Here is a 27,846-nt window from a genome sequence, read left to right on the forward strand (position 1 = left end):
CTAAATTAAAGTGTGACCATTCAAGTGAAAGCTACTGAGCAGTACTTTCCTGTGGTACTGTTAATTATGCTGTACAAAGTGGTTTTAACTGTCGGGTCAGTGGATGAAATCCTAAAGTGTGACCATTCAAATGAAAGCTACTGAGCAGTACTTTCTTGTGGTGATGTTCATTATGCTGTACAAAGCGGTTCTAACTTTTGAGTCTGTGGATGAAATCCTAAAGTGTGACCATTCAAATGAAAGCTACTGAGTAGTACTTTTCTGTGGTGTTGAACTTTTTTTAAGTACGTTTAATCTAATTCTACTTGTTGCTCTCAGTAGTTTCATTTCGTCGTAATGTATCTCTTTATTGAATAAATCGAGGGAAACAAACCTTCTAAACTTCCCTCAAAGTTTACAGGATGTCATACGTACACTGAAGCTTAAAATAGTGCACTTGGCATACTGAAATCCCTCTTCTTTGGCCCTCACCTACAGTTTTTTAAATGTAAGCTTACGCCCAAATTTCCCGCCAAACCGTTAAGATTGGAGAGGGGTGGAGCACAGGGTACTTTTATAGCGCTCTCCCCTGGTGTGAGAACTTGTTTGGTCACACGATTCAGCGGCGAAAACTGAGAAAATAACATGTGCGGGGAGAGGACGCCTCTCCATTCAACGGTGGCGAGTATAAATAAACGCTGCCTCGGGTAAGCGGGACAGTGCGCGGCCGGAAGCGCGATTGTAAATCCCTTCAATTACAGGAAACCCCTACACCAGATTAATACATCTTTCACGTTTTTTAACTATCAAGTGGCTTTATTTGTTTCTTCCTCAATCAATAACAAAAAGGCTTAATTTCAGTCTATAACAAAAGCTTTCTATGCACTTTTTCTCCACTTTCTAATTTATCCTCTAGATTTGAATACTTTCGCATTCTCTTCAACACAATCCACGAAAAATAAAAACATAAATCTTGATCCTTTGAATTAGCTTTACTAATTCTTTTAGCGTTAAATCAACAAAATCAACATACCCTTCAATGGACATTTGGAAGCCATTTCACGGTGTCAAGAACAGCAAAACACGTTATGTTTATGTTGGAAACTTAATGTTTCGACAATTTTAGAATGGGACTTCACGAACACTCATGAGTTTTTTCTTCTTCTTGGCAAGGGTGTTAAAAGAATTGCACAAAATCAAAAATATAGGGCTTGATAATTTGATACAGTGATCTCTTAGGAAAGCTTATTTGGCGTCAGACTGGCCAAGTACATCACATAACACAAAGCACTGTAAGTTCTACGCGAATACGGAAAGTCATAATGGTAGTTGGTTTTGATATAGTGAGTGCAATAACTTCCAAGGTCGTAAAAAGGCCTACAATCAGCGAGCAGCTAACTCCACTGGATAAAGTTATCCGCTCATTGAACAACTGGGGCCAGAAATTATGATGACAATATATCGTGATAATAATCATTATAATATAATAATTACTCTGAGCTACTTTGGTTTGTCTCGCAGACTCTCGCTGCACAGACTCAGAAAGGCTGTCCACTTTACTGGCACAACCACAGACAGATACAAGAGCACCCCAACGGAGTGTAATAGCAGATTTTAGTGCAAACACAATCTCGCCTTTGCCCTGTGAAATAACACAAGTACAACTTTGTTAATAAATATTCCTTTTATGGCGCCAGGAAACAGACCTGATATAGAGCGGTTTTCAATTGAATGTAATTTCGCGTTTGCTTTGGTTTTGCTTTACTGATCTCTGATTGGTTGACAAAACTCGCGCCACGTTCGTTCCTAACCAATGAGAAAAAAAACCAAAACCAAAACCCATCGCACCTTGCACGCACGCGTTTCCCCGCGCTTGACGCCGCATACATGTATTTGCTTTGAATTCTGATTGGTTCATTGTGCTGTTGACGAATGTAATGATTTGCCAAATAATTACTTTGGTTTTGGTTTTACGACACTCAATTGGAAACTGCTCTAAATGGCCTCCATGTTTTTCGACATGTGGCTTTGTTTGTCAAAACTGAATCCGTAAAATCGTAAAATCAGGTGAAAGATCAGAGCAAAAATGATACTGTTGAAGTTTTAGAATGTTTGGATTTGAAGGCTTAACCCTTTGACCCCTAATATCAAAGAACAAATTCTCCTATCTTGTCCATACTTTTCTTATAAAAGGACTAGGGGGAAGTTATTAAAATATCACGAAAATTCACTTTGGGTGATCGTAATCCTTAATTCTCATAACCTCAGAGGTTGAAGAAGCCGATCGTTTCGGCTAAAATCGATTTAAGGTCTAACAGGTATTTCAAATAAACAGTGCTTGTTTATCTAATAGATTGAATAAACTGATTTGTTCAGTACAAATTTGATTACTGTGACATGGAAGGTCAGGACTTGACTCATTAGATCAGTAACTACGAAATCAGCTATAGCACTATATATTTGGAGAGCTGACAACACAATATACTTATATCTAGGTAAAGTATTGGGCATTCCTCCTTCAATGCAATTAAACGTTTGACTCCAACCAATTAATTTAGATTAAAAATTTCTGGTTGCTTTTTTCGCTTCTGGAGGTAGTTGTTGTGTTACTGTGTTCACATTTATTCCAATGCGCATATACCACACATTGACATTCAAATCCTATCAGTATGCAGGATGTTTGTACCGTGAACCTAGTTTAATGGCCTTAGCTTCCACGAGTCTCCTGTAGCTCAATGATAGAGCTTTCGGATTTTCTTTTTCAGGAGTATGCCTGTGTCACTCACTGAATAATAAATCCTTCTCATCATTGTCGTTTGTTCGCAGAAGTTGATATTCTAAGTTTTTTGTTTGAGGTAATTACAGTGTCACTTACTTGCTTTTACCACGCTCACCACAAGGTGTTCCTTCTTGATGACATAAATGGGAAACTTAGCGCACAAGTCTGCCATTTCATCACTCAGGATCGTGCGATCATGGAGAGTACCAGTGATCACATATTTAAACGTACTTAAACGCTTAGGGTTAGAAGGGCCCTGGCCGTCCTCCTGTAGGAAAAAGGAAAAGGTCATAAGTTCATACCGGTAAGGCGTTTATTCTCTTACGATTTGAAGACGATACAATATCTACATGACCCGTTTTCATGGCATTGTGAGTTTCATTGCACCAAGACGTAATTGGAACTAAAACGAATGAGGGCGGTAAGACCCATGACAGTGTTTACATTAAACATATTACAGCATGAAATACTATGCATTTGAAGGAAAATACCAGCGGTGCCCTCTCTCTCCCCCTCAACCGTCCGACCCCCACCCCACGGGTATTAGTGGGCATTTGGTCACGCTTAAAACCAGGAGATGGGTATTTGAAATCTTATCGTACCCTTGGAGTTAGTTAGGTTGATTTGTCTACCATTTTCCAATATCCATACATAATGGCAACAGTAAAGTAAATTACATTTATATTTGAATTTATTAAAGCGTTTTCAGGAAATAAATTTTGCACAATTCATGCTATGCGAATAGAGATATCAAAAACAATAAACAGCAAACAACCCTGTCTCTATCTGTCTGAGATGCAGTGATTGAACAACAACTGGAATATTTACTCACCTTGTCAAGCAGTTTCTTGAGGTCAGCAGGCTTTGGTAGATTTTCCGTAGAGTTGCTCAGAAAACAAGCTTTCTGATTGGACAGTCGCTGCATGACCATGTTCTGTTTCAGTAGAAAAGAGACAAAAAAATAATTACTAGGCTAATTAGCTAACAAATCAATCAAGCTATCAGCCACTGAGTTAGCTTTTGATAAATAATTAAGAAGAGACAGTGTAAACTAGAAAGTAATTAGTTAGTCGGTCAGTTAATTAGTTAGTCCGTCAGTTAATTAGTTAGTCTGTCAGTTGCTTAGTAAGTTAAATAGTTGTTAGGCAAGTAGGTAAGTTAGTCAGTTAGTCAGTTAGTCAGTAAGTTAGTCAGTCGGTCAGTCAGTCAGTCGCTCAGTCAGTCAGTCACTCAGTCACTCAGTTAGTCACTCAGTCACTCAGTTAGTCGGTCAGTTAGTCCCTCAGTCACTCAGTTAGTCACTCAGTCACTCAGTTAGTCGGTCAGTTAGTCCCTCAGTCACTCAGTTAGTCACTCAATCACTCAGTTAGTCAGTCAGTCAGCTAGTCAGTCGGTCAGTCAATTAGTCAATCACTTAGTAAGTTAGTCAGTCATTCAGTCAGTTAGTCAGTCAATCAGTCAGTCAGTCAGTCAGTCAGTCAGTCAGTCAGTCAGTTAGTTAGTTAGTTAGTTAGTTAGTTAGTTAGTTAGTTAGTTAGTCAGTATTGAAGTAGCTAGTCACTAAACATAAAAAGAGAAAAGAAAAGAAAGGAAAGGAAGAGACACGAATTATAAATGAGATTACCACCCCCACCCCCCAGTGCAACACCACCCAGTCCTCCCCTGTTGCTCACCTTCTTGAAATCAAAGATGGTTTTGACCTCTCCGGGGGAACTCTTACTGGTGTCGCCATTGTCTAGAACGTGGTAGGTCTCTGTTTCCTTGTCGGTGTCAATTTCGATTGTCTCATCAACCTTTTTCTTTCCATCGTAATGTTCAACAGTGTACTTCGATACCGTATCCTGCAAAACAAGAAGAAATGAAAGATATTTAATATATCACCATACGCTATTTTGAATCGTTTCCTTGTTTTGTCGTGCAGCCTTTCAATCGATCCATTGAATGTATTTTTCCCGAAATTGAAGAGTCGTCTCCAAGTTTTTTAGCACAGGAAAGAAGTGCAGAAATGAACACAAAGAATCTTAATACTACTCATCTTTTTTGTTTTAATTGTCACAATTTCCGATTTGATTCTGAGACTCAAAAGTTAGAATTATACCTTCATCCACTGACTCAAATGCTGGAACCACCTTGCACAACATAACAAACAGCCTCACAGGAAAGTACTGCTTAGTAGATTACAAGACAGAAATTTTCAAAATTATGAGTCTTGGCTTGCTAGCATGAAACGAATATAGTTACTCTTCATTCATTGCCTTGGTAAATGGACAAAAACGTGCGAATAACAATGCACGAATTAGCAAAGGATAATTGAAAATCATTTTACCTTTTTCTCTTCTTCTGCGCATTTACAAACTGACGCTCCCGATGCGGCCACAACAAAGAAAGCGAAGCACAGAACGATCGCCTTGAACTCCTGGGGAGAAAAAGGAAATAAAGTTTTGAATGTTTTAAATTGATCGCATTCGTATGCATCAAGGGAAACTTCGATAAACTTGTCTTGAAGGTTGCAAAAACGTGCAATTTTGAAGTAAGCTTACCATGTTAGCTTGTCATTTGTAAACGGAACGACTTCCGATCAGGTTTCTTATGGCGCAGTTTTCCAATCGTTTCCACAGCGAATGGATGTAGGCGTAAAGTAACCTTTTTTATACCATCTGTCGGATGCGTCTCATGCTTCCTAGTTCTTAACATGATATTCTCAATCCCCTCGTTTCAGCTCTTTTTCCGGTCATTACAAGTTTGTTCGAAGAGGATCACCTTGTCTGGGGGGGGGGGGGGGGGGTTATCGAAGACACCACCTATCTTATGAACATTATCGACAAAATTTTATTGGCTTTAAAATTTGAGTTGACTAAGAAATATTCAGCTAGCAAGAGTCAGCTTGGTAGATAAACAAGAAAAGTGAGGTTTGAATCTCATTGTCATTTACTGCTGGATAGAGGGCTGGCTATGCAATAAAGACACCATCTTTTGAAGCTGAGGAAGGGGGTACAGGCAGAGACCACCATCTATTTTGTGGTGTCCTGTTCGATTATTGTAGTTTTGATCACTTCCCTAAACTTAATTGATATTGAGACCTCTTTAAAGTGGTGTCATCAACACAAAATATCACTAATGTTCGGAAAATCCCGGCACTGGTTCGACTCAATAAGAGGACTGTATCTTTCTCCTTTCAACAATTCTTTATTTCGTTCTCCATCATATACTGTTTACATTTCACAATCTCTAACAACTCCAAACTTTCGTATCAACTGATACATGAGCTTCGATTTTACAAATTTATCTTTTCCAATACAATGGTAGACTATTTTGACACTTATGTCAATCAATTACACTATAGATCCATTAAGTTTCAGAATACAAAATCAAGATACAATCTAATGTCAACACGGATTGATTTACAATAATTATTCTTAGACAACTAATAAGTGAATGGCAAAACCCAAACATGCCATCTGGTTTAACGAGGACGGTTTCAACTTAATTATGGGACTCACACGTCGTTGCAATTTCTTCAGCTTAACTGAAAACAATTTAGATCTATTCGTCCATATTCCTTCAGCAATTGCACTACTGCGAATGCTCAACGAGGAAGGTTTCAACTTATGAGACTCACACGTCGTTTCGATTTCTTCAGTTTAAAAAAAAAAAAATCAGATCCATTCGTCTATACATTTTTTTCTTTTCCATCTTTATAATCTTTAGCGGCCGATTACTGAATATCAATTAAGAAAAGAGGAAGAAATGTTTCTTTGTTATCAGTAATATGATAATCCTTTTCTTCCACGTTTCAGCTCTTTTTGTCTTCATTACATTGGACATTCTTCAGCGATTGCACTACTGCACATGTTCAACCACTTTTTCAACAGTTATTATTAATAACTGTAAATGCCAATAATGTTTCTTCGAACGTGACTATGTTTCAGCTCTGTTTACTCCATGCCTATCAGTAGTTTGATCTCAAGACAGTGTTGCTAGCACCAAAAACACGAAGATATGAGTTAGAAAAATTGAATGATTATCCTGAAAGCAAACCAGAAGGTTGCTTTTTTTGTTCAGTTTTTAAGAATTGATAAGATAGCCTTCGAACCGTTGTCTTCGTGCCGCAAACAACTCACAGTCAGTAAAATACTGACTGCTTTGCAGTTATCGTAACCATTATCCATACCAAATCACTGAGTAAACGAGAATTTGATAGAAACTTCGCCGTGACTAATGATAAATTTATGTTCAACCGGCTGGGCTATCCATTTCGTAAATACGAGTTGTTTTCTACCCATTTTCAGACAGTACCGTGAAGATTCAGCACCCGTTTTCACGCCTGACCCCTGAATTAAGGACGTTCGCGCTAATTGTTTATGCGCATCTTTAATGCGCAAGTAATGCACACGCCACGTAATGTCACGCGCAATTCATGGTTGACGATACACGGAGGAAAACAAACATGTCGGCCGATGTGACAGAATTAAAAAGAGGGAAATTCATCTCCGTTCCACAGTTCAGAAAACGAAAACTCGACGTGAAACGATTAGACAGGTTAAGGTTGCAACAAAAAGTTTAAGAAAAGGCGGTGATACCTGCGGGTATTTCGCACCAAGAGGTTTATATATTTACTTGACTCTCGATATAACAAAATAATTGAAATGCAATACTTTACATAGTCCATTCGTCATACGAAGTCACCTTTAAGCTTTTTTAAGTTTTGATAGTAAACGAGAAAGTCTTACCTTACAAGAGATCGAGAGCAATTTTATTGATCACCAATCCCGTGTACAATCAATCTCCACATATTACCCATTCTAGGTAAATAAATAAGCTTACTCCTAACATTTTCGCCTCGCTAACGGCTATAGATGCATTTTCTTGGCATTGGCTAAACAGCTTTTTTGCTCATTATACCTTTTGTTTTGCGGCGTTGTCCAGTTGCCGTCGCCGTCGTCGTTGCTTAAGCTCCCTAAAATTTTGATCCTCAGCGTTTCAGAAGAGACGTACCATAGCTTAGCAAGGATGTTGTAAACTTGTTGGATTCACAATCTGATCTCTTCCTTCAGCAATTGCACTACAAGCTACTACTACGTATGTACTCACCAACTTTTTCAATTATTATAGTAATTAATACCTCTTTAATTGTTATATTTCTCTCAGCTTTGGCCTTGTTTCAGCTGTTTACGCGCGAGTCTGCCCTGTCCCCAGGTCTACCGGAATGTCTCCTTAAAACAACCTATAATACAATGTTTCAAAAGCTCATTAACAATTCATGGCCATTTTATCCTATCAGAAGGCGGAAATCAGTCACATGCCCGGTAAAGAATGGTCTTTCTGAAAAGCACGGAGATGGTTTTGATTGTCGGTCTCTGGGGAAATCGGGGTTCAATACAGGAACATTTGTAAGAACACTGAATTATTAATGAAAACATAGACAGTAATCTGCATATATAGATCACTAGTGATCTGTGGCGAGGGAAAACTAAACTTCAAGAAAAAAAATGGTGGAAAAGTCTTCTTGTTCCAAATAATATATTCTTTTCTTCCAAGTTTGGGCTCTCTTTCCAGAACTCACGATATCGGATCACATACTTCCTTGAACAGCGATAGCACTATTGCGCATACTCAACAGCATCAAGAGGAAAAAAAACATTACGTGAATTTGTTTTAAATGTGATATTCTGTTTATTCCACGTTTCACATCGTTCTTGACTTCCTGAATTCATAACACCTTGACACGTGACTTCCTTCATCGTTTTCGCTACAGCACATATTACGAATATGATATATTGTTTATTCCACGTTTTACATCGTTCTTGACTTCCTGAATTCATAACACCTTGACACGTGACTTCTTTCATCGATTTCACTACAGCAAATATTACGAATATGATATATTGTTTATTCCACGTTTCACATAGTCTCCGTCGCAGCCGTTTTTAGTGTCGTCACGCAACGCTAGTGGGAGGAGCGTTGCGTGATGACACTAAAAACAACTGCGATGGAGACTACGTTTCACATCGTTCTTGACTTCCTGAATCCATAACATCCTGACACGTGACTTCCTTCATCGATTTCACTACAGCATACATTACGAATGTACCGTTCGTCAAATGATCCTGGAGACCGGAAATGACTTTTGATTGTGGGACCACAAATTATCGCCAGAGTAGACCGTAATGAAAATCTCAGTTGATTGTCATGAAATGTTTTCTGGACCGCAAGCTTGCGGTGGTCGGTTTTGGTTATCTGTTCGACAATTGTCTATTTCAGTCATTTTTCTGGAGCAGCTGAAGGTCACCACACAAGGAATCTGTCTCCCTCATTTTATTTATTTTATTTAATGAATACGTCATTGAGGATATTATACAATCGAAATACAATAAAAAATACAGTAAAAATACAGGCTGTGACGGGGGAAAGAAACCGAACTTGCGTCCCTATTGCAATCTGACCCCCTCCTACTGCTTCAAAAAAAAAAAAAAAACCAATCGTAAGTAAATAAACAATCGTAAGAAAATAAAAGATAATGTCGCAAGCACCATGCACTCTACCTCGGAGGACTATAGGATACAAGCTTAGATAAGTAGATACTAATTAAGCTAGTCTTGAAAATGGGGAGTGAATTAGTTGCTTTAGTGCAAGAAGGCAACGAGTTCCACAATTCAGCAGTCCTAATGAAAAAGATTTCCTATAATAATCCTGATTGTGTTCACTGCGCCACACAGTTTTAGGCAATGTCTCTGAATGCATGTCAATATATAAAAAACACGTTTTTTACCTTCGATTATCTTGTTAAAGCAAACCACAAGGTGACTTTTAGTGTTTAGTCGTTAAGAATTGATAATATAGTCTTCGTACCCGTAGACTCCCTCTGGAATAGTCTCTCTTTTCTCTCGAGAAGCGCGACGCAACAAGTGAAGCTTCGATGACGTCACGCGAGTGAGCCTCGCCTGCCGGCATTGCGACAAAGGCTCGGCCCCCACGTTTGCCCAAACAACTCAAGGTCGGTAAAATACTGACTGTTTTGCATTTATCGTAACCATTATCCATGCCAAGTAAGTTAGTAAAGCGACAATTTAATAAAAAACTTTACAGTAACTAATGATAAATAACTGCTCGACCTGCTGAGGTAACCATTTCGTTAATATGAATTTTTCCCTACCCATTTTCAGACAAGAGCGTGAAATTTCTCCTGACCCCTGAATTGACACCCATTCCAGACCTAAATTTTTAATTAAATTAATTTCCAGTTTTAGCTCGTAATGGCTAAACTGAAAATATGTCTCCGCCATGGCGTACAATTTCATACAGTCAAGAGCTCGATGTGTGGGCTCACCCAGTTTTTTTTTTTCCTTTCATAAAATACGTAAAAAAAAAAAACCCCGTAGAATTAGCTATTAAGCGATAAAATTATATTACAAAGAAGAAAAACCCACATGTTTTTTTGTTATTGCATTATTGTGCAATCAATAGCCTTATTGTCACACCACTTTGTCACACGAAAGTCACACTTTGGTTGAAATAAGCCCGAAACCTGGAAAAGCTGTACAGCGCACTTAAAAGTAAAGCAAAAATCTGTCATGTAAGCTGAACATAAACTGAATAGTTTCAACATGGCGGCCGATGTTTACAACGGTGGAAAGGTTGATAAACCCTTCAGTTCATCGGCTCTTTTAACATGTCACGGGCTAAGGAAAACAAGACATGTTGTTACCGATATTTAACCTGCTTGGGAACCACGAATACAACTCGTAAGGCATTGTATTTGCGATGAAATTAAGCTTACGAATCTAAACTTTGGAAATCGACTTTTGGAAACTGACCAGCGCTTCTGAGAGGGAGACAAGTTGAGAATGTGTACACACACTCCGGATAAGGCTAGACAATGACAAGAAGCGAAGTATGGCGGACTTGGCGGAATTTACTGTAAATTATAAAGTTGTTCAGGAACCGGGAGGAAAGTTTAAAAGCAACAATAATACGGTTCGACTGTTACTAGACTGGAACGTAGAAATGTTGTATCGTTCTGACTTGGGAAAGACGAATAAATCAAGGTAGGGCAAAATTCCACTTATTTCTTTGTTGAGAATTTTTTTTAAGACTGGATTCGGCGCGTGTGAGCCTGCGCGGCGGCCATGATGTATGGAATTGTTTAATGGAATAATTTTTTAAAGACAATTTTTTAACAAGGTACTAGTAAGCAGCACACAGCAACGAAATCTTGTTGACTCAAGGTTTATTCTGCGACCGGTTTCGTCTGATAACTACAGACTTCATCAGGGAGTATGGAACAAGATTACATGGGGAACTTATTTATACATAACTTTTACAATACAAATCACGTTCCCGTCAAGGTGTGAACAACAAACACCCACAAGAACTATGTGCAGGATTTAACGTTAAATCCGTGAACCCCAAAATTAAACATCACACCTTCTACGCAGGATTCTAGTCATATCCTGCACGTATTTCTTGTGGGTGTTTGTTGTTCACACCCTTACGGGAACGTGATTTGTATTGTAAAAGTTATGTATAAATAAGTTCCCCATGTAATCTTGTTCCATACTCCCTGATGAAGTCTGTAGTTATCAGACGAAACTGGTCGGAGCATAAACCTTGAGTCAACAAGATTTCGTTGCTATGTGCTGCTCGCTAGTACCTTGTTCAAAAATTGTCTTAAAAAAATTACAATTTGTACGCGAGTTTTCGATGGGATGCCATGCCATTCGATCAAAGGAAATCCAGCATAACATTTGAGTCTGTAGATGAAATCCAAAAGTGTGGCCATTCAAATGAAAGCTACAGCGAGCAATATTTCCCTGTGGTGCTGTTTAAAATGCTGTACAAGGTGGTTCTAATATTTGAATCTGCTGATGAAATCCTAAAGTGTAACTATTCAAATGAAAGCTTCTGAGCAGTACTTTCTGTGTTGCTGTTTATTATGCTGTACAAGGTGGCTCTAACTTTTGAGTCTGTGGATGAAATTCTAAAGTGTGACCATTCAAATGAAAGCTACTGAGCAGTACTTTCCTGTGGTGCTGTTTATTATGCTGTACAAAGTGGTTTTAACTGTTGGGTCAGTGGATGTAATTCTAAAGTGTGACCATTCAAATGAAAGCTACTGAGCAGTACTTTCCTGTGGTGCTTTTCATTATGCTGTACAAGGTGGTCTGTTTTGAGTCTGTGGATGAAATCCTAAAGTGTGACCATTCAAATGAAAGCTACTGAGTAGTACTTTTTTCTAGTGTTGAACTTTTGCTAAGTACGTTTAATCTATTGCTACTTGTTGCCCTCAGTAGTTTCATTACGTCGTAGTGTATCTCTTTATTGAATAAATCAAGGGAAACAAACCTTCTAAACTTTCCTCAAAGTTTACAGGATGTCATACGTACACTGAAGCTTAAAATAGTGTACTTGGCATACTGAAATCCCTCTTCTTTGGCCCTCACCTACAGTTTTTCAATGCGCATTTTGCTCTTAAGTGTAAGCTTATGCCCAAATTTCCCGCCAAACTGTTAAGTTTGGAGATGGGTGGAGTACTTTTATAGCGCTCTCCCCTGGTGTGAGAACTTGTTTGGTCACACGATTCAGCCGCAAAAACGGACAAAATAACATGTGCAGGGAGAGGACGCATCTCCACTCAACAGTGGCGAGTATAAATAAACGCTGCCTCGGGTAAGCGGGACGGAACGGGACAGTGAGCGCCCGGAAGCGCGATTGTAAACCCCTCCAATTACAAGAAATCCCAACACCAGATTAAAACATCTTTCACGTTTTTTAACTATAAAGTGGCTTTATTTATTTCTTCCTCAATCAATAACAAAAAGGCTTAATTTCAGTCTTTAACAAAAGCTTTCTATGCGCTTTATCTCCACTTTCTCATTAATCTTCTAGATTTGAATACTTTCGCATTCTTTCAACACAGTCCACGAAAAATAAAAACATAAATCTTGATCCTTTGAATTGCTTTTACTGATCCTTTGAGCATTAAATCAACAAAATCAACATTCTCTTCAATATACCCTTCACAGCATTTGGAAGCTAGCCATTTCACGGTATCAAGCACAGCAAAACACTTTAGAAATTACAATGTTTATGTTAAAAACGTAAGTGTTTCTACAATTAAGAATAAGACTTCACGAAAACTCATATAAGTTTTTTTTTTTGTTGTTTTTATTTATTTATTTTTTGTTTTGTTTTGTTTTGTTTTGTTTTTCCTGGCAAGGGTCTTAAAAGAAAAAGATTTGCGCGAAATCAAAACAATAGGGCTTGATAATTTGATACAGTGATCTCTTAGGAAAGCGTAGTTGGCGTCAGACTGGCCAAGTACAGCACACAACACAAAGCACTGTAAGTTCTTCGCGAATACGGAAAGTCATGATGGTAGTTGGTTTTGATATAGTGAGTACATGGCTTCCAAGGTCGTAAAAAGGCCTACAATCAGCCCTCGGTCGTTCAACGAGCAGCTAACTCTGCTGGATAAAGTTATGCGCTCTTTGAACAACTGGGGCCAGAAATTATGATGACAATATATCGTGATGATAATCATTATAATATAACAATTACTCTAAGCCACTTTGGTTTGTCTCGAAGACTCTTGCTACACAAACTCAGAAAGGCTGTCCACTTTACCAGCTACAGCGCCACACACAGATACAACCGCACCACCAAGGAGTGCAATAGCAGTAACTAATGCAAATTAGTTTAATACATCCACGCTTTTGCCCTGTCAAATAACACAAGTGCAAGTATGTAAATAAATATTGCTTTTATGGGGCCAGCCAACAGACCTGATATAGAGCGGTTTTCAATTATGTGTCGAATGTAGTTTCGCGTTTGCTTTGGTTTTGTTTTACTTATCTCTTTGGTTGGTTGACAAAACTCGTGCCACGTTCGCTCCTAACTAATGAGGAACAAAACCAAAACCCATCGCACCTTGCACGCGCGCGTTTTTCCGCGCTTGACGCCGCATACATGTGTTTGCTTTGAATTTTGATTGGTTCATTCTAGTGTTTACGTTTGTAGTGATTGGCCAAATAATTACTTCGGTTTTGGTTTTACGGCACTCAATTGGAAACTGCTCTAAATGGCCTCCATGCTTTTCGGTATGTGGCTCTGTTTGTCAAAACTGAATTCGTAAAATCGTAAAATCAGGTGAAATATCGGAGCAAAAATATAGCTGTTGAAGTTTTAGGTTGTTTGGATTTAAAGGTTTAACCATTTAACCCCTAATATCAAAGAACAAATCCTCCTATCTTGTCCATACTTTTCTTATAAAAGGACTTGGGGGGGGGGGGGTTATTAAAATATCATGAAAATTCACCTTGAGTGATCATAATCCTTAATTCTCATGACCTCAGAGGTTGAAGAAGCCAATCGTGTCGGCTAAAATCGATTTAAGGTCTAACGGGTATTTCAAATAAACAGTGCTTGTTTATCTAATAGATGAATAAACTGATTTGTTCAGTACAAGTTTAATTACTGTGACATGGAAGGTCAGGACTGGACTCATTAGATAACTACCAAATCAGCAGTGAAACTATATACTTTGGGGAACTGACGCCACAATATACTTATATCGAGGTAAACTATGGAGCATTTCTCCTTCAATGCAACGTTTGACTCCAACCAATTAATTTAGATTAAAAATTTCTCGTTTTTTTCGCTTCTGGAGGTAGTTGTTGTGTTACTATGTATTCACATTTATTCCATTGCGCACATACCACACATTGACATTCAAATCCTGTCAGCATGCAGGATGTTTGTCCCATGAACCTAGTTTAATGGCCTTAGCTCTCACGAGTCTCTTTTAGCTCAGTGGTAGAGCATCCGAACTAGTAATCGAAAGGTCTTAGGTTCGACTCCTGAAATGAGCACTCGGATTTCCTTTTTCAAGAGTATGCCTGTGTCACTCACTGAATAATAAATCAAGGTAATTACAGTGTCACTCACTTTTCTTTTCCACGCCCACCACAAGGTGTTCCTTCTTGATGACATAAATGGGAAACTTAGCGCACAAGTCCGCCATTTCATCACTCAGGATCGTGCGATCATGGAGAGTACCAGTGATCACATATTTCGACGAACCTGAACTCTTAGGGTTAGAGGGGCCCTGGCCGTCCTCCTGTAGGAAAAACGAAACGTTCATATGTTCATACCGGTTTAGCGTTTATTTTGTTACGATTTGAAGACTATACAACACCTACATGAGCCGTTTTCATGGCATTGTGAGTTTCATTGCGCAAAGACGTAATTGGAAATAAAACAAATGTGAGCAGTAAGACCCATTACTGTTTACATTAAACAGATTACGGCACGAAATACTATGCATTTGAAGGCAAATTCTCTCCCCCACCACCCTCCGACCCCTACCCCACGGGTATTAGTGGGCATTTGATCACGCTTAAAACCGGGAGAGGGGTATTTGAAATCTTATCGTACCCTTGGAGTTAGTTAGGTTGATTTGTATAACCTTTTCCAATATCTTTAGATAATGGCAACAGTAAAGTAACCTACATTTTTCTTTGAATTTATCAAAGCGTTGTCAGGAAATAAATTTTGCACAATTCATGCTAAGCGAATAGAGATATCAAAGACAATTAAAAGCAAACAACCCTGTTTCTATCTGTCTGAGATGCAGTGATTGAATAACAACTGGAAAATTTACTCACCATGTCAAGCAGTTTCTTGAGGTCACCAGGCTTTGGTAGATTTTCCGTAGAGTTGCTCAGAAAACAAGCTTTCTGATTGGACAATCGGTGCATGGCCATGTTCTGTTTTAATAGAAAAGAGACAAAAAAGAAATTACTAGGCTAATTAGTTCACAAATCAATCAGCCCATCAGCCACTGAGTAAGCTTTTGAGAAACAGTTAAGAAGTGACAAAGTTAACAAGAAAGTAATTAGTTAGTTCGTCAGTCAGTTAATGAGTCTGTCAGTTTCTTAGTACGATAAATAGTTATTAGGCAAGTAGGTAAGTTAGTCAGTCAGTCAGTCAGTCAGTCACTCATTCAATTAGTCAGTTAGTCGGTCAGTCATGTAGTCAGTCACTCAGTCAGTCCGTCAGTCAGTCAGTTAGTCAGTCACTCAATCACTCAGTCACTCACTCTGTTAGTCAGTCAGTCAGTCGGTTAATTACTCAGTCAGTAAGTCAGTCAGTTAATTACTCAGTCAGTCAGTTAGTCAGTAATTAGTTAGTCAGTCACTCACTCAGTTAGTCAGTTATTCAGTCAGTCAGTCAGTCAGTCAGTCAGTCAGTCAGTCAGTCAGTCAGTCAGTTAGTTAGTTAGTTAGTTAGTTAGTTAGTTAGTCAGTACTGAAGTAGCTAGTCACTTAACAAAGAAAGAGAAAAGAAAGGAAGAGACATGAATAATAAATGAGCTTACCACCCCCACCCCCCAGTGCTACACCACCCAGCCCTCCCCTGTTGCTCACCTTCTTAAAATCAAAGATGGTTTTAACCTCTCCGGGGGAACTCTTACTGGTGTCGCCATTGTCTGGAATGTGGTAGCTCTCAGTTTCCTTTTCGGTGTCAATTTCGATTGTCTCATCAACCTTTTTCTTTCCATCGTCAATTTTAACAGTGTACTTCGATACCGTCTCCTGCAAAACAAGAAAAATTGAAAGATATTTAATATATCACCGTGCGCTATTTTGAATCGTTTCCTTATTTTGTCGTGCAGCCTTTCAATCGATCCATTGAATGTATTTTTCCCGAATTTGAGGAGTCGTCTCCGAGTTTTTTAGCACAGGAAAGATGCAGCTAATGAACACAAAGAAACTTAATACTACTCATATATTTTGTTTTAATTGTCACACTTTCGGATTTGATTCTACGACTCAAAAGTTAGAATGCCTTCATCCACTGACTCAAAAGCTGGAACCACCTTGCACAACATAACAAACAGCCCCACAGGAAAATACTGCTTAGTAGATTACAACACAGAAATTTTCAAAATTATGAGTCTTGGCTTGCTAGCATGAAACGAATATAGTTACTCTTCATTTATTGCCTTGGTAAATGGACAAAAACGTGCAAATAACAATGCACGAATTAACAAAGGATAATTGAAAATCATTTCACCTTTTTCTGTTCTTCTTCGCATTTACAAAATGACGCTCCTGATGCAGCCACAACAAAGAAAGCAAAGCACAGAATGATCGCTTTGAACTCCTGAGGAGAAAAAAGAAATAAAGTTTCGAATGTTTTAAATTGATCGCATTTGTATGCATGTATTGAGGTTGCAAGAACGTCCAATTTTGAAGTAAACTTACCATGTTAGCTTGTCACTTGTAAACGGAACGACCTCCGATCAGCCTTCTATCTTCTTATGGCACAGTTTACCAATTGTTTCCACAGAGAATGAATGTAGTTGTGCAAGTCGCCGTTTATATACCATCTGTTGGATGCGTCTAATGCTTCCTCGATCTTAACATGATATTTTCAATCTCTGCGGCGTTTCAGTTCTATTTCCCGGGACTTATCGCTAAGGAAACTGGTCATAATAAGTTTGTTCGAAAAGTACCCACCTTGTCTGGGATAGGGGGCTTATCGAAGACACCACCTATCTCATGAACATTTCTGACAAAATGTTATTTGCTTTAAAATTTGAGTTGACACAGAAATATTCAGCTAACACATTTTTTCTGTGTCATCTTTATTATCTTTAGCGAGCAATTACTAACTATCAATTAAGAAAAAAGGGAGAAATGTTTCTTTGTTATCAGTAATATTATAATCCTTTTCTTTCACGTTTCAGCTCTTTTTGAGTTCCCTTCAGCGATTGCACTACTCTCATGCTCAACCAATTTTTTCAATAGTTGTTATTAATAACTGTAAATGCCAATCACGTTTCTTCGGACGTGACTATGTTTCAGTTCTGTTTACTCCATGCCTACCAGTAGTTTGATCTCGAGACAGTATTGCTAGCACCAAAAACACGAAGATATGAGTTAGAAAAATTGAATTATCATCCTGAAAGTAAACCAGAAGGTTGCTTTTTGTGTTCAGTTTTTAGAATTGATAATACAGTCTTCGTACCCGTAGACTGCTATAATAATAATAATAATAATAATAATAATAATAATAATAATAATAATAATAATACTGAAATAGTCTCTCTTTTCTTTCAAGAAGCGCGACGCAACATGCGATTGGAGGCTAGGCTCGCAGCTCCGATGACGTCACGCCAGTGAGCCTCGCCTGCCGGCATGGCGACAAAGGCTGGGTCCTCACGTTTGCCGCAAACAACTCACGGTCGGATAAAATACTGACTGCTTTGCAGTTATCGTAACCATTATCCATACCAAATCACTGAGTAAAACGAGAATTTGATAGAAACTTTACAGTAACTAATGATAAATAAACCGGGAATCCATTTTCGTAAATACGTGTTGTTTTCTACCCATTTTTCTATACTTCCCTGACCGTGAAATCAGCCTTGCTCTTTTTTTAGATTATTTGCTTTACAATTTTTTCCTGATTAGATTCTTCACTACAGGATCCGACACTTTTATTTTGTCGCGGTGGCCCTTGCAAACACAGTTTATTACTGGTTTTCACTACCCATTTTCAGACCGTACCGTGAAATTTCACCACCCGTTTTCTCGCCTGACCCCTGAATTAACACCCATTACAGACCTAAATGCGGTAAATGTGTTATTAAATTGCTACCTTCTTTTAAGTGCACAATGGCTAAACGCAGAGAGTCGGTTTAAACTTTCACAAGCGTCTGTTTTCGATTGGTAACAAAAAAACATGACATACAATGATAACAGCACATACTTCGGGAGGTATTGATGGCGCTACAGCTTTAGAGAGGTTTTGAGGTCAACAAGTGACTGGTGATTATAAACGTTCATAAATATGTAGAGCAGAGATGTGGAGAAATAAGTGAAATATTTTGACCAGTTTTTTGTTATGCTTAGTGTTTTCTCGGAACAGATTGTAATGTACTGTGTAGTGACTTTTTGTTTTGATCCGTTAAGTCTTCATTCAGACTCAATGTGTTCACTAGCTTCAAAAACTTATACAGTAATTAAGGAAGGATAAATGTCAAGAGTAAACATACTCATGACAAGTGAAAATGTCGCAGAAAGAATATATACTGAAATATTGTTGGTTTTAAGAAAAAGCTAGCTGTAGCTCAACTCTTTCCTCTTTTTCAACGACATATTTGGCCCTTCGAAAAGGAAACGAATTAGTCAGTACCAGTGTTAAATTCTGAGCTGACATTTTGGCGATGAAAACAGTATTTTTTTGTTTATATAATTAAATCCGAATTTTTTAGGGGCTTAAGTACCATTCGAACAGATATCCACGTACATTAAGCGTTGCGTGCTCCTTAAAACACAAGCGAGAGAGGCTCGTTACATGTAAACTAATCCCTTCAACCACAGCAGGCTTGAGTTTTTTCCAAATCGGTTACTACGCATTTGTTGCGCAAGCTACAGCTTAAAAAAAGTCTCGAGGTCAATATGTTTAGTTATGATTTCTGGGAAAAAAAGCGCTGAAACGTGGAGAACAAAGATATCAAATCATGTTAACAACAAGGAAACATCACCTGTTATGATTATAAAATATGGTTATTCAGAAACCACGTAGCGTAATTGCGCAGTGCACACTAAACCAACTTGACTTTCGTAAAGTTTTAAAACACACGCACACCCCCTGCCGATTTCATAAATGCAGAAATACAGCCAAAAATATAAACCGATATTTATTGCAAATCCACCCTTTCTATACGTGACAATCCAGTAGTTGCTATACTGCACTTTTTTTCACGTTGTACCCAAGTAAATTCCCGGAGGTGCAGAGGAGGGGGGCGGGGGTGGGGGAATGTAGACCGGGTGCTTGCTTCAATGGTATATTTTGTACTTTCAAGCCAAGACAATATTTCAGGATGTTTTGAGGTGCGTGAGTTTTTCTTACAGAAAAGGGTTAAATACATTTATACAAGAAATAGTTTACAATGCAACTGCCCCCGCTGCTGAGACGAATCTTTTATGAAACTTTTGTTCGCAAAATTTGCAATCGGATGCGTGAAGGTTCGTGAGAAAAACTGCTCTCAGGACCTCAAACACCCGTTTCCAGGGAAACAAAACCCGAATTATCATTTAAAATTTTGAACTTAAATGTCTTTTAAATCTAGATCTATTTCAACGTCTTCCGGCCCGGAGCCAAGCCAAAGAAGATTAATGAATGGGAAACCGAAGAGAGACAGCGTCTGAAAATAGAGTGATTTTACTTGACCCGTGAAACAGAGAATAACAACTAGTAGCAAATAGCTACAAGTAAACAACAGAAGACAATGGAATTAGTGCATAATAGCGCGTAGTATCCTACTAACTATTTCACGGGTTAAGTAAAATCACTCTATCCTGCAAACATTTCACTCACATTTTGGTTTTAACTAGTTGCTTTTAATTTTTGCCTTTATTAGCTCGGGTTATGGGTCAGGTCAGCAAAACTACCATGCTTGTACGAAGTTGTCAGGATTTTTCCTTATACGTTTGAGGAGATAAATAGTTAATCCTTTTCTGAGAAGCAAAATACATGTATTTCAAAACATCATGAAATATTTCTGTTATGAAAGCGGGCGAAACATAAGCGCCCTTACAAGCTTTTTTCAACTTTTGATAAAGACCAGTAAGCGAATATCCGATCCATCGACGCTATGAAAATGATACGTCAGAAGCGAGCGATCACGAAGATATAGCTCTAGCTGCAAAGGTCGCGAAATTTTACAGATGTTTGTATAATGAAGAACACAAACTTGCCCCCCCCCTCCCACCCCACCACCACCACCACCACCACCACCACCATACAAACGTCTGTAAAATCTCACCACTTTGCGGATGCATATCCTCGTTATTTTTCAATATATTATTCTCAAACTTGGCAAACGTATTGATTTCAAGGCGTTCTTTTCAACGATGTCGATGGATTTTCGCTAACTAGTCCATGTAAAAGTTTAAAAACAGTGGATGGGTCTATTTACCAGTAATTAATCAAGCAGAACTCACGGTCTTCTTTCTCATGCGGGATATTTTTAGCAAATTAACGAAGGGAATCGCGTCTCCAAATTTGCAATGAGAACAATTTGAAGACTATATCAGCAAGAGTAAAAAGCGTGACAGGAGCATCGCAGTGAAACAACCAAAACACGTGTGCATTCTTTGTGCATAGACATCTGCAAGAAGCCCTCTCATTTCGCAAAACCATTTGTTGCAGCCATACCTAATGTGAACATGGTGCCAATCGGTTTTGTACGACTGCGTAAAGAAATGCTCATCTGGGCCAATAAAATTTCCCGTAGTTCCTATCTGAGGCAGCGAGCTGGCCAATAAATAATGATCTAGGTTAGGCGTCAACACCATCACACACCCGTGAACTCCGTAATTATTTTCCACGGCGTTTTCGATTTCCAACTCAGGGATTTTCAAACCATGCCAGTAATCATGATTTCTGATACTTGAACAAATGCCAGCGGATGCTTGAAGAACAAAGAGCTCATCGATGTTGCTTAAAACGAGCGAATCTGCATCTAGCCAGACAATTTTGTCATATTCCGTGAGGTTTAGCATGCGAGCTTTCGTCAAGCTGTACTGTATCCACGTATCTCCACTCAGGTATTTTTTTCCTCTAAGCGCACTTTTCACCTTCGTTTTAATGTACTGCACTTTTATCACGCGGTCGTACGTAGAGCTTGCGCAGTAATCGTAAAGCTGGATTCGGCGCGTGTGCGCCTGCGCGGCGGCCATAATGTATGGAATTGTACGCCGAGTTTTCGATGGGATGCCATGCCATTCGATCAAAGGAAACCAGCATAACGTTTGAGTCTGTAGATGAAATCCAAAAGTTTGGCCATTCAAATGAAAGCTACAGCTAAGCAATACTTTCCTGTAGTGTTGTTTATTATAAAATATTAACGGCAGACTGATCCCAACGGCGGAGGCGCTGTGGAATTGCAGATTTTATTGTATTCATTGTTTATTATGCTGTACAAAGTGCTCCTAACCTTTGAATCTGCTGATGAAATCCTAAACTGTGACCATTCAAATGAAAGCTACTGAGCACTACTTTCCTGTGGTGCTGTTTACTGTGTTGTACAAGGTGGTTCTAACCTTTGAATCTGCTGATGAAATCCTAAAGGGTGACTATTCAAATGAAAGCTACTGAGCAGTACTTTCCCGTGGTGCTGTTTATTATGCTGTATGAAATTCTAAAGTGTGGCCATTCAAATTAAAGCTACTGAGCAGCACTTTCCTGTGGTGCAGTTATTGTGCTTTACAAAGTGGTTCTAACCTTTGAATCTGTGGATGAAATCCTGAACTGTGACCTTTCAAATGAAAGCTACTGAGCAGTACTTTCCTGTGGTGCTGTTTATTATGCTGTACAAAGTGCTTCTAACTTTTGAGTCTGTGAAAGAAATTCTCCAAGTGTTACCATTCAAATTAAAGCTACTGAGCAGCACTTTCCTGTGGTGCAGTTATTGTGCTTTACAAAGTGGTTCTAACTTTTGAATCTGTGGATGAAATCCTGAACTGTGACCATTCAAATGAAAGCTACTGAGCAGTACTTTCCTGTGTTGCTGTTTATTATGCTGTACAAAGTGCTTCTAACTTTTGAGTCTGTGAAAGAAATTCTAAAGTGTTACCATTCAAATGAAAGCTACTGAGCAGTACTTTCCTGTGGTGCTGTTCATTATGCTGTACAAAGTAGTTCTAACTTTTGAGTCTGTGGATGAAATCCTAAAGTATTACCATTCAAATGAAAGCTACTGAGTAGTACTTTTCTGTGGTGTTGAACTTTTGTTAACTATGTTGAATCTAGTGGTGCTTGTTGCTCTTTGTAGTTTCATTACGTCGTAATGTATCTCTTTATTGAATAAATCGAGGGCAACAAACCCTCTAAACTTTCCTCAAAGTTTACAGGATGTCATACGTACACTGAAGCTTAAAATAGTGCACTTCGCATACTGAAGTCCCTCTTCTTTGGCCCTCACCTACAGTTTTTTAATGCACTTTTTGCCCTTAAGTGAAAGCTTGCGCCCAAATTTCCCGCCAAACTGTTAAGTTTGGAGATGGGTGGAGTACTTTTATAGCGCTCTCCCCTGGTGTGAGAACTTGTTTGGTCACACGATTCAGCTGCAAAAACGGATAAAATAACACGTGCCGGGGGAGGACGCATCTTCACTCAACAGTGGCGAGTATAAATAAACGCTGACTCGGGTAAGCGGGACGGGACGGGACAGTGAGCGGCCGGAAGCGCGATTGTAAACCCCTCCAATTACAGGAAATCCCAACACCAGATTAAAACATCTTTCACGTTTTTTAACTATAAAGTGGCCTTATTTATTTCTTCTTCAGTCAATAACAAAAGGCTCTAATTTTTTTTTATAAAAAAGCTTTCTTCAACTTTATTTCCACTTTCTCATTAATCTTCCAGATTTAAAAGACTTTCGCGTTCTTTCAACACAGTCCACGAAAAATAAAAACATAAATCTTGATCCTTTGAATTACTTTTACTGATCCTTTAAGCATTAAAACAACAAAATCAACATTCTCTTAACTATACCCTTCACGCCATTTGGAAGCTAGCCATTTCACGGTATCAAGCACAGCAAAACACGTCAGAAATTACAATGTTTATGTTAGTAACCTAAGTGTTTCTACAATTAAGAACAGGACCTCACGAAAACTCAGATGAGTTTGTTTGTTTGTTTGTTTGGTTTTTTCTCCTTTTTCCTGGCAAGGGTCTTAAAAGAAAAAGATTTGCGCAAAATCAAAACAATAGGGCTTAATAATTTGATACAGTGATCTCTTAGGAAAGCTTGTTTGGCGTCAGACTGGCCAAGTACATTATATAACACAAAGCACTGTAAGTTCTACGCGAAAACGGAAAGTCATGATGGTAGTTGGTTTTGATACAGTCAGTACAATGGCTTCCAAGGTCGTAAAAGGCCTACAATCTGCCCTCGGTTGTTCAACGAGCAGCTAACTCTGCTGGATAAAGTTATGCGCTCTTTGAACAACTAGGGCCAAAAATTATGGTGATAATATATCGTGATGATAATCATTATAATATAACAATTACTCTAAGCCACTTTCGTTTGTCTTGGAGACTCTTGCTGCACAGACTCAGAAAGGCTATCCACTATACCAGCGACAGTGCCACACCCAGGTATACCAGCAACAATACCAATTGCAATAGCGGATTCGTACCCAACCACACAACCAGCCACGCTTTTGCCCTGTGAAATAACACAAGTACAAGTCTGTTAATAAATATTCCTTTTATGGCGCCAGCCAACAGACCTGATATAGAGCGGTTTTCAATTGTGTGTCGAATGTAATTTCTCGTTTTCTTTGGGTTTGCTTTAATGCTCTCTTTGATTTGTTGACAAAACTCGTGCCACGTTCGTTCCTACCCAATGAGGAACAAAACCAAAACCCATCGCACCTTGCACGCACGCCTTTTCCCGTGCTTGTTTACTTTTGTAGTGATTGGCCAAATAATTACTTCGGTTTTGGTTTACGACACTCAATTGGAAACTGCTCTAAACGGCCTCCATGCTTTTCGGTATGTGGCTCTGTTTGACAAAACTCAATCCATAAAATCGTAAAATTAGGGTGAAAGATCAGAGCAAAAATGTTATCTGAAGGCTAAAGCCTTTAATCCCTAATATCAAAGAACAAATTCTCCTATCCTGTCCATACTTTTCTTATAAAAGGACTGTGGTTTTGGCTAAAATTGATTATTGCTTAAGTCTAACAGGTATTTCAAATAAACTGTGCTTGTTTTCAGTACAAATTTAATTTCTGTCATGGAAGGTCAGGACTGGACTACCAAATCAGCAGTGAAACTATATATTTGGGAAGGTGACGCCACAATATACTTATATCTTGGTAAAGTATGGAGAATTCATCCTTCAATGCAACGTTTGACTCCAACCAATTAATTTAGATTAAAAATTTCTTGTTGCTTTTTTCGCTTCTGGAGGCAGCGGTTGTGTTTCTGTGTCCTCACATTTATTCCATTGCCCATGCCATATGCAACACATTGACATATTCAACATGAATCCTATCAGTATGCAAGATGTTTGTCCCATGAACCTAGTTTAATGGCCATAACTCCCACGAGTCCTCTGTAGCTCAATGGTAACGCATCCGAACTAGTAATCGGAAGGTCTTAGGTTGAACTCCTGATAGGAGCACTCGGATTTCCTTTTCCAAGAGTATGCCTGTGTCACTCACTGAATAATAAATCATTCTTATCATTGTCCCTAGTTCACAGAAGTTAATATTCTAAGTTTTTTGTCTGAGGTGATTACAATGTCCCTTACTTTCCTTTGCCACGCCCACCACAAGGTGTTGCTTCTTGATGACATAAATGGGAAACTTAGCGCACAAGTCCGCCATTTCATCACTCAGGATCGTGCGATCATGGAGAGCACCAGTCACCACATATTTCCACGTATGTGAATTGTTAGGGTTAGAGGAGCCCTGGCCGTCCTCCTGTAGGAAAAAGGAAAAGTTCATAAGTTCATACCGATAAGGCGTAATTCTGTTACGATTTGAAGACAATACAATATCTACATTATACCTGCCAACTTTTTCTGAGTCAAATGCGTGAGATTTTCGTCTTGTCATGACCCAGGATTTCCGAAAACGTGCCAGCCAATTCCGAAGATTTCCGACGATTTTCCGAAGACTTCCGAGCGAACGTTGCCGAAAATGTCCGAAGATGTTCCGACGACCTTTGAACAATTCCGATTCGAACGGATTGTTTTGAAAAAATTTTAGTGTGTTGTAATACAGTTAGGACACAAAGTCAACATTAAGGGCCTTTTCAGGGGAGATTTAATTCAATTTTTGTTATTAAGCATGCGTTAAAGAACAAATCGTCCGGATTTGTGAGTCAGGCGTGAGAAATCGTCCTCGATGCGTGAGATCGATGTCTTTAGTCCGCAAAGACGTAATTAGAACTAAAAAGAATGTGAGCAGTAAGACCCATGTGTTTACATGCAGATTACAGAATGAAATACTATGCATTTGAAGGCAAATTCTCTCCCCCACCACCCTCCGACCCCTTCCCCACAGGTGTTAGTGGGCATTTGACCACGCTCAAAACCAGGAGAGGGGTATTATAAATCTTATCGTACCCTTGGAGTTAGTTTGGTTGATTTGTCTACCCTTTTCCATTAACTTTAGATAATGGCAACAGTAAAGTAAACTACATGAAATAAATTTTGCACAATTCGTGCTAACCGAATAGAGATATCACAAACAACAAACAACAAAAGACTGTCTCTATCTGTCTGAGGTGCAGTAATTGAACAACAACTGGAAAATTTACTCACCATGTCAAGCAGTTTCTTGAGGTCAGCAGGCTTTGGTAGATTTTCCGTAGAGTTGCTCAGAAAACAAGCTTTCTGATTGGACAATCGGTGCATGGCCATGTTCTGTTTCAATAGAAAGGAGACAAAAAAATAATTACTAGGCTAATTAGCTAACAAATCAGGCCATCAGCCACTGAGTTGGCTTTTGAGTAATAATTAAGTAGTGACAAAGTAAATTAGAAAGTAATTAAGTTAGTCAGTCAGTTAATTAGTTAGTCTGTCAGTTGGTTAGTAAGTTAAATAGTTATTAGGAGTGTAGGTAATTGAGTCAGTCAGTTAATCAGTCAGTTAGTCAGTTAGTTGGTCAGTGAGTCAGTCGGTCAGTCACTCACTCAGTTAGTTAGTCAGTCGGTCAGTTAATCACTCAGGTACTCAGTCCGTCAGTCAGTTAGTCAGTCAGTCAGTCAGTCAGTCAGTCACTCAGTCAGTCAGCCAGTCAGTCAGTCAGTCAGTCAGTTACTTAGTTAGTTAGTTAGTTAGTTAGTTAGTTAGTTAGTTAGTCAGTCAGTCAGTCAGTCAGTCAGTCAGTCAGTCAGTTAGTTAGTTAGTACTGAAGTAGCTATTCACTAAACATGGAAAGAAAAAAGAAAAGAAAAGATTGGAAGAGCCATGAATTATAAATGAGTTTACCACCCCCACCCCCCAGTGCCACACCACCCATTCCTCCCCTGTTGCTCACCTTCTTGAAATCGTAGATGGTTTTAGCCTCTCCGGGAGAACTCTCAGTGGTGTCGCCATTGTCTGGAAGGTGGTAGGTCTCTGTTTCCTTGTCGGTGTCAATTTCGATTGTTTCCTTGACCTTTTTCTTTTCATCGTTAATTTCAACAGTGTACTTCGATACCGTCTCCTGCAAAACAAGAAGAAATGAAAGATATTTAATATATCACCATACGCTATTTTGAATCGTTTCCTTATTTTGTCGTGCAGCCTTTCAATCGATCCATTGAATGTATTTTTTCCCGAATTTGAGGAGTCGTCTCCGAGTTTTTTAGCACAGGAAAGGTGCAGCTGATGAACACAAGGGATCTTAATACTACTCATCTTTTTTTTTTTTAATTGTCACAACTTCGGATTTGATTCTACGACTCAAAAGTTAGAATGCCTTCATCCACTGACTCAAAAGCTGGAACCGCTTTGCAAAACATAACAAACAGCCCCACAGGAAAATACTCCTTAGTAGATTACAAAACAGAAAGTTTCAAAAGTATGAGTCTTGGTTTGTTAGCATGAAACGAATATAGTTACTCTTCATGTATTGCCTTGGTAAATAGACAAAAACGTGCGAATAACTTCAACAATGCACGAATTAACAAAGGACAATTGAAAATCATTTTACCTTTTTCTCTTCTTCTACGCATTTACAAACTGACGCTCCTGATGCAGCCACAACAAAGAAAGCAAAGCACAGAACGATCGCCTTGAACTCCTGGGGAGAAAACAAATAAAGTTTCGAATGAGTTTTAAATTGATCGCATTTGTATGCATGTAAAAAGGTTGCAAGAACGTGCAATTGTAAAGTAAACTTACCATGTTAGCTTGTCACTTGTAAACGGAACGACCTCCGATCAGCCTTCTATCTTCTTATGGCACAGTTTACCAATTGTTTCCACAGAGAATGAATGTAGTTGTGCAAGTCGCCGTTTATATACCATCTGTTGGATTCGTCTAATGCTTCCTCGATCTTAACGTGATATTC

General features: G+C 38.8%; 4 protein-coding genes and 1 pseudogene across 11 annotated transcripts in view; 1 reads left to right on the forward strand and 4 right to left on the reverse strand.

Annotated features, from left to right (window-relative positions):
• Positions 1 to 1,362: 1,362 nt before the first annotated feature.
• Positions 1,363 to 17,163, reverse strand: LOC146471774 (uncharacterized). Of its 3 annotated transcripts, none has more exons than XM_085120341.1 (6): positions 5,299 to 5,410; positions 5,085 to 5,174; positions 4,432 to 4,599; positions 3,591 to 3,692; positions 2,855 to 3,026; positions 1,363 to 1,621 (listed from the first exon to the last, which is right to left on the reverse strand). In XM_085120341.1, exons 1-6 carry the CDS (start codon positions 5,299 to 5,301, stop codon positions 1,536 to 1,538), a joined length of 621 nt encoding a protein of 206 aa, XP_084976467.1. In that variant the 5' UTR covers positions 5,302 to 5,410; the 3' UTR covers positions 1,363 to 1,535. The 3 variants fall into 3 exon arrangements, with proteins under 3 accessions (XP_084976467.1, XP_084976466.1, XP_084976468.1); XM_085120340.1 differs by lacking the exon at positions 5,299 to 5,410 and adding an exon at positions 17,023 to 17,163 and having other exon boundaries at positions 1,398 to 1,621; XM_085120342.1 differs by lacking the exons at positions 1,363 to 1,621; positions 5,299 to 5,410 and adding an exon at positions 17,023 to 17,163 and having other exon boundaries at positions 2,818 to 3,026.
• The window catches only part of LOC146471775 (uncharacterized), a 36,777-nt gene continuing 19,044 nt past the window's right edge, over positions 10,114 to 27,846 (forward strand). The window contains exons 1-2 of one of the 4 annotated variants that reach the window (XR_014866704.1): positions 10,235 to 10,803; positions 17,885 to 20,479. The gene's annotated coding sequence lies outside the window, so the exon portion shown is untranslated. Of the gene's footprint in view, positions 10,804 to 14,809; positions 14,910 to 17,884; positions 20,480 to 21,319; positions 21,379 to 27,846 lie in introns of those variants that run through there. The other 3 variants (XM_085120322.1, XM_085120320.1, XM_085120321.1) reach the window with 3 other exon arrangements.
• Positions 12,523 to 17,162, reverse strand: LOC146471776 (uncharacterized). The gene is made up of 6 exons (XM_085120339.1): positions 17,023 to 17,162; positions 16,832 to 16,921; positions 16,183 to 16,350; positions 15,421 to 15,522; positions 14,702 to 14,873; positions 12,523 to 13,475 (listed from the first exon to the last, which is right to left on the reverse strand). Exons 1-6 carry the CDS (start codon positions 17,023 to 17,025, stop codon positions 13,378 to 13,380), a joined length of 633 nt encoding a protein of 210 aa, XP_084976465.1. The 5' UTR covers positions 17,026 to 17,162; the 3' UTR covers positions 12,523 to 13,377.
• On the reverse strand, positions 13,760 to 27,835 carry LOC146471777 (uncharacterized). Of its 2 annotated transcripts, none has more exons than XR_014866707.1 (6): positions 27,678 to 27,835; positions 27,487 to 27,576; positions 26,830 to 26,997; positions 26,112 to 26,213; positions 25,006 to 25,266; positions 13,760 to 14,664 (listed from the first exon to the last, which is right to left on the reverse strand). XR_014866707.1 is itself a non-coding variant. In XM_085120338.1 (6 exons), the coding sequence occupies exons 1-6, from the start codon at positions 27,678 to 27,680 to the stop codon at positions 23,899 to 23,901; spliced, it is 639 nt and encodes a 212-aa protein (XP_084976464.1). In that variant the 5' UTR covers positions 27,681 to 27,835; the 3' UTR covers positions 23,079 to 23,898. The 2 variants fall into 2 exon arrangements, 1 of the variants encoding a protein (XP_084976464.1); XM_085120338.1 differs by lacking the exon at positions 13,760 to 14,664 and adding an exon at positions 23,079 to 24,002 and having other exon boundaries at positions 25,095 to 25,266.
• LOC146471778 (uncharacterized) lies at positions 20,473 to 22,565 on the reverse strand (annotated as a pseudogene). The gene is made up of 2 exons (XR_014866706.1): positions 22,196 to 22,565; positions 20,473 to 22,088 (listed from the first exon to the last, which is right to left on the reverse strand). The product of XR_014866706.1 is annotated as an uncharacterized LOC146471778 (transcript).

Source organism: Pavona decussata, unplaced genomic scaffold (genome assembly GCF_977016875.1).
Source record: "Pavona decussata unplaced genomic scaffold, jaPavDecu1.1 SCAFFOLD_102, whole genome shotgun sequence".
Classification (NCBI taxonomy): domain Eukaryota; kingdom Metazoa; phylum Cnidaria; class Anthozoa; order Scleractinia; family Agariciidae; genus Pavona; species Pavona decussata.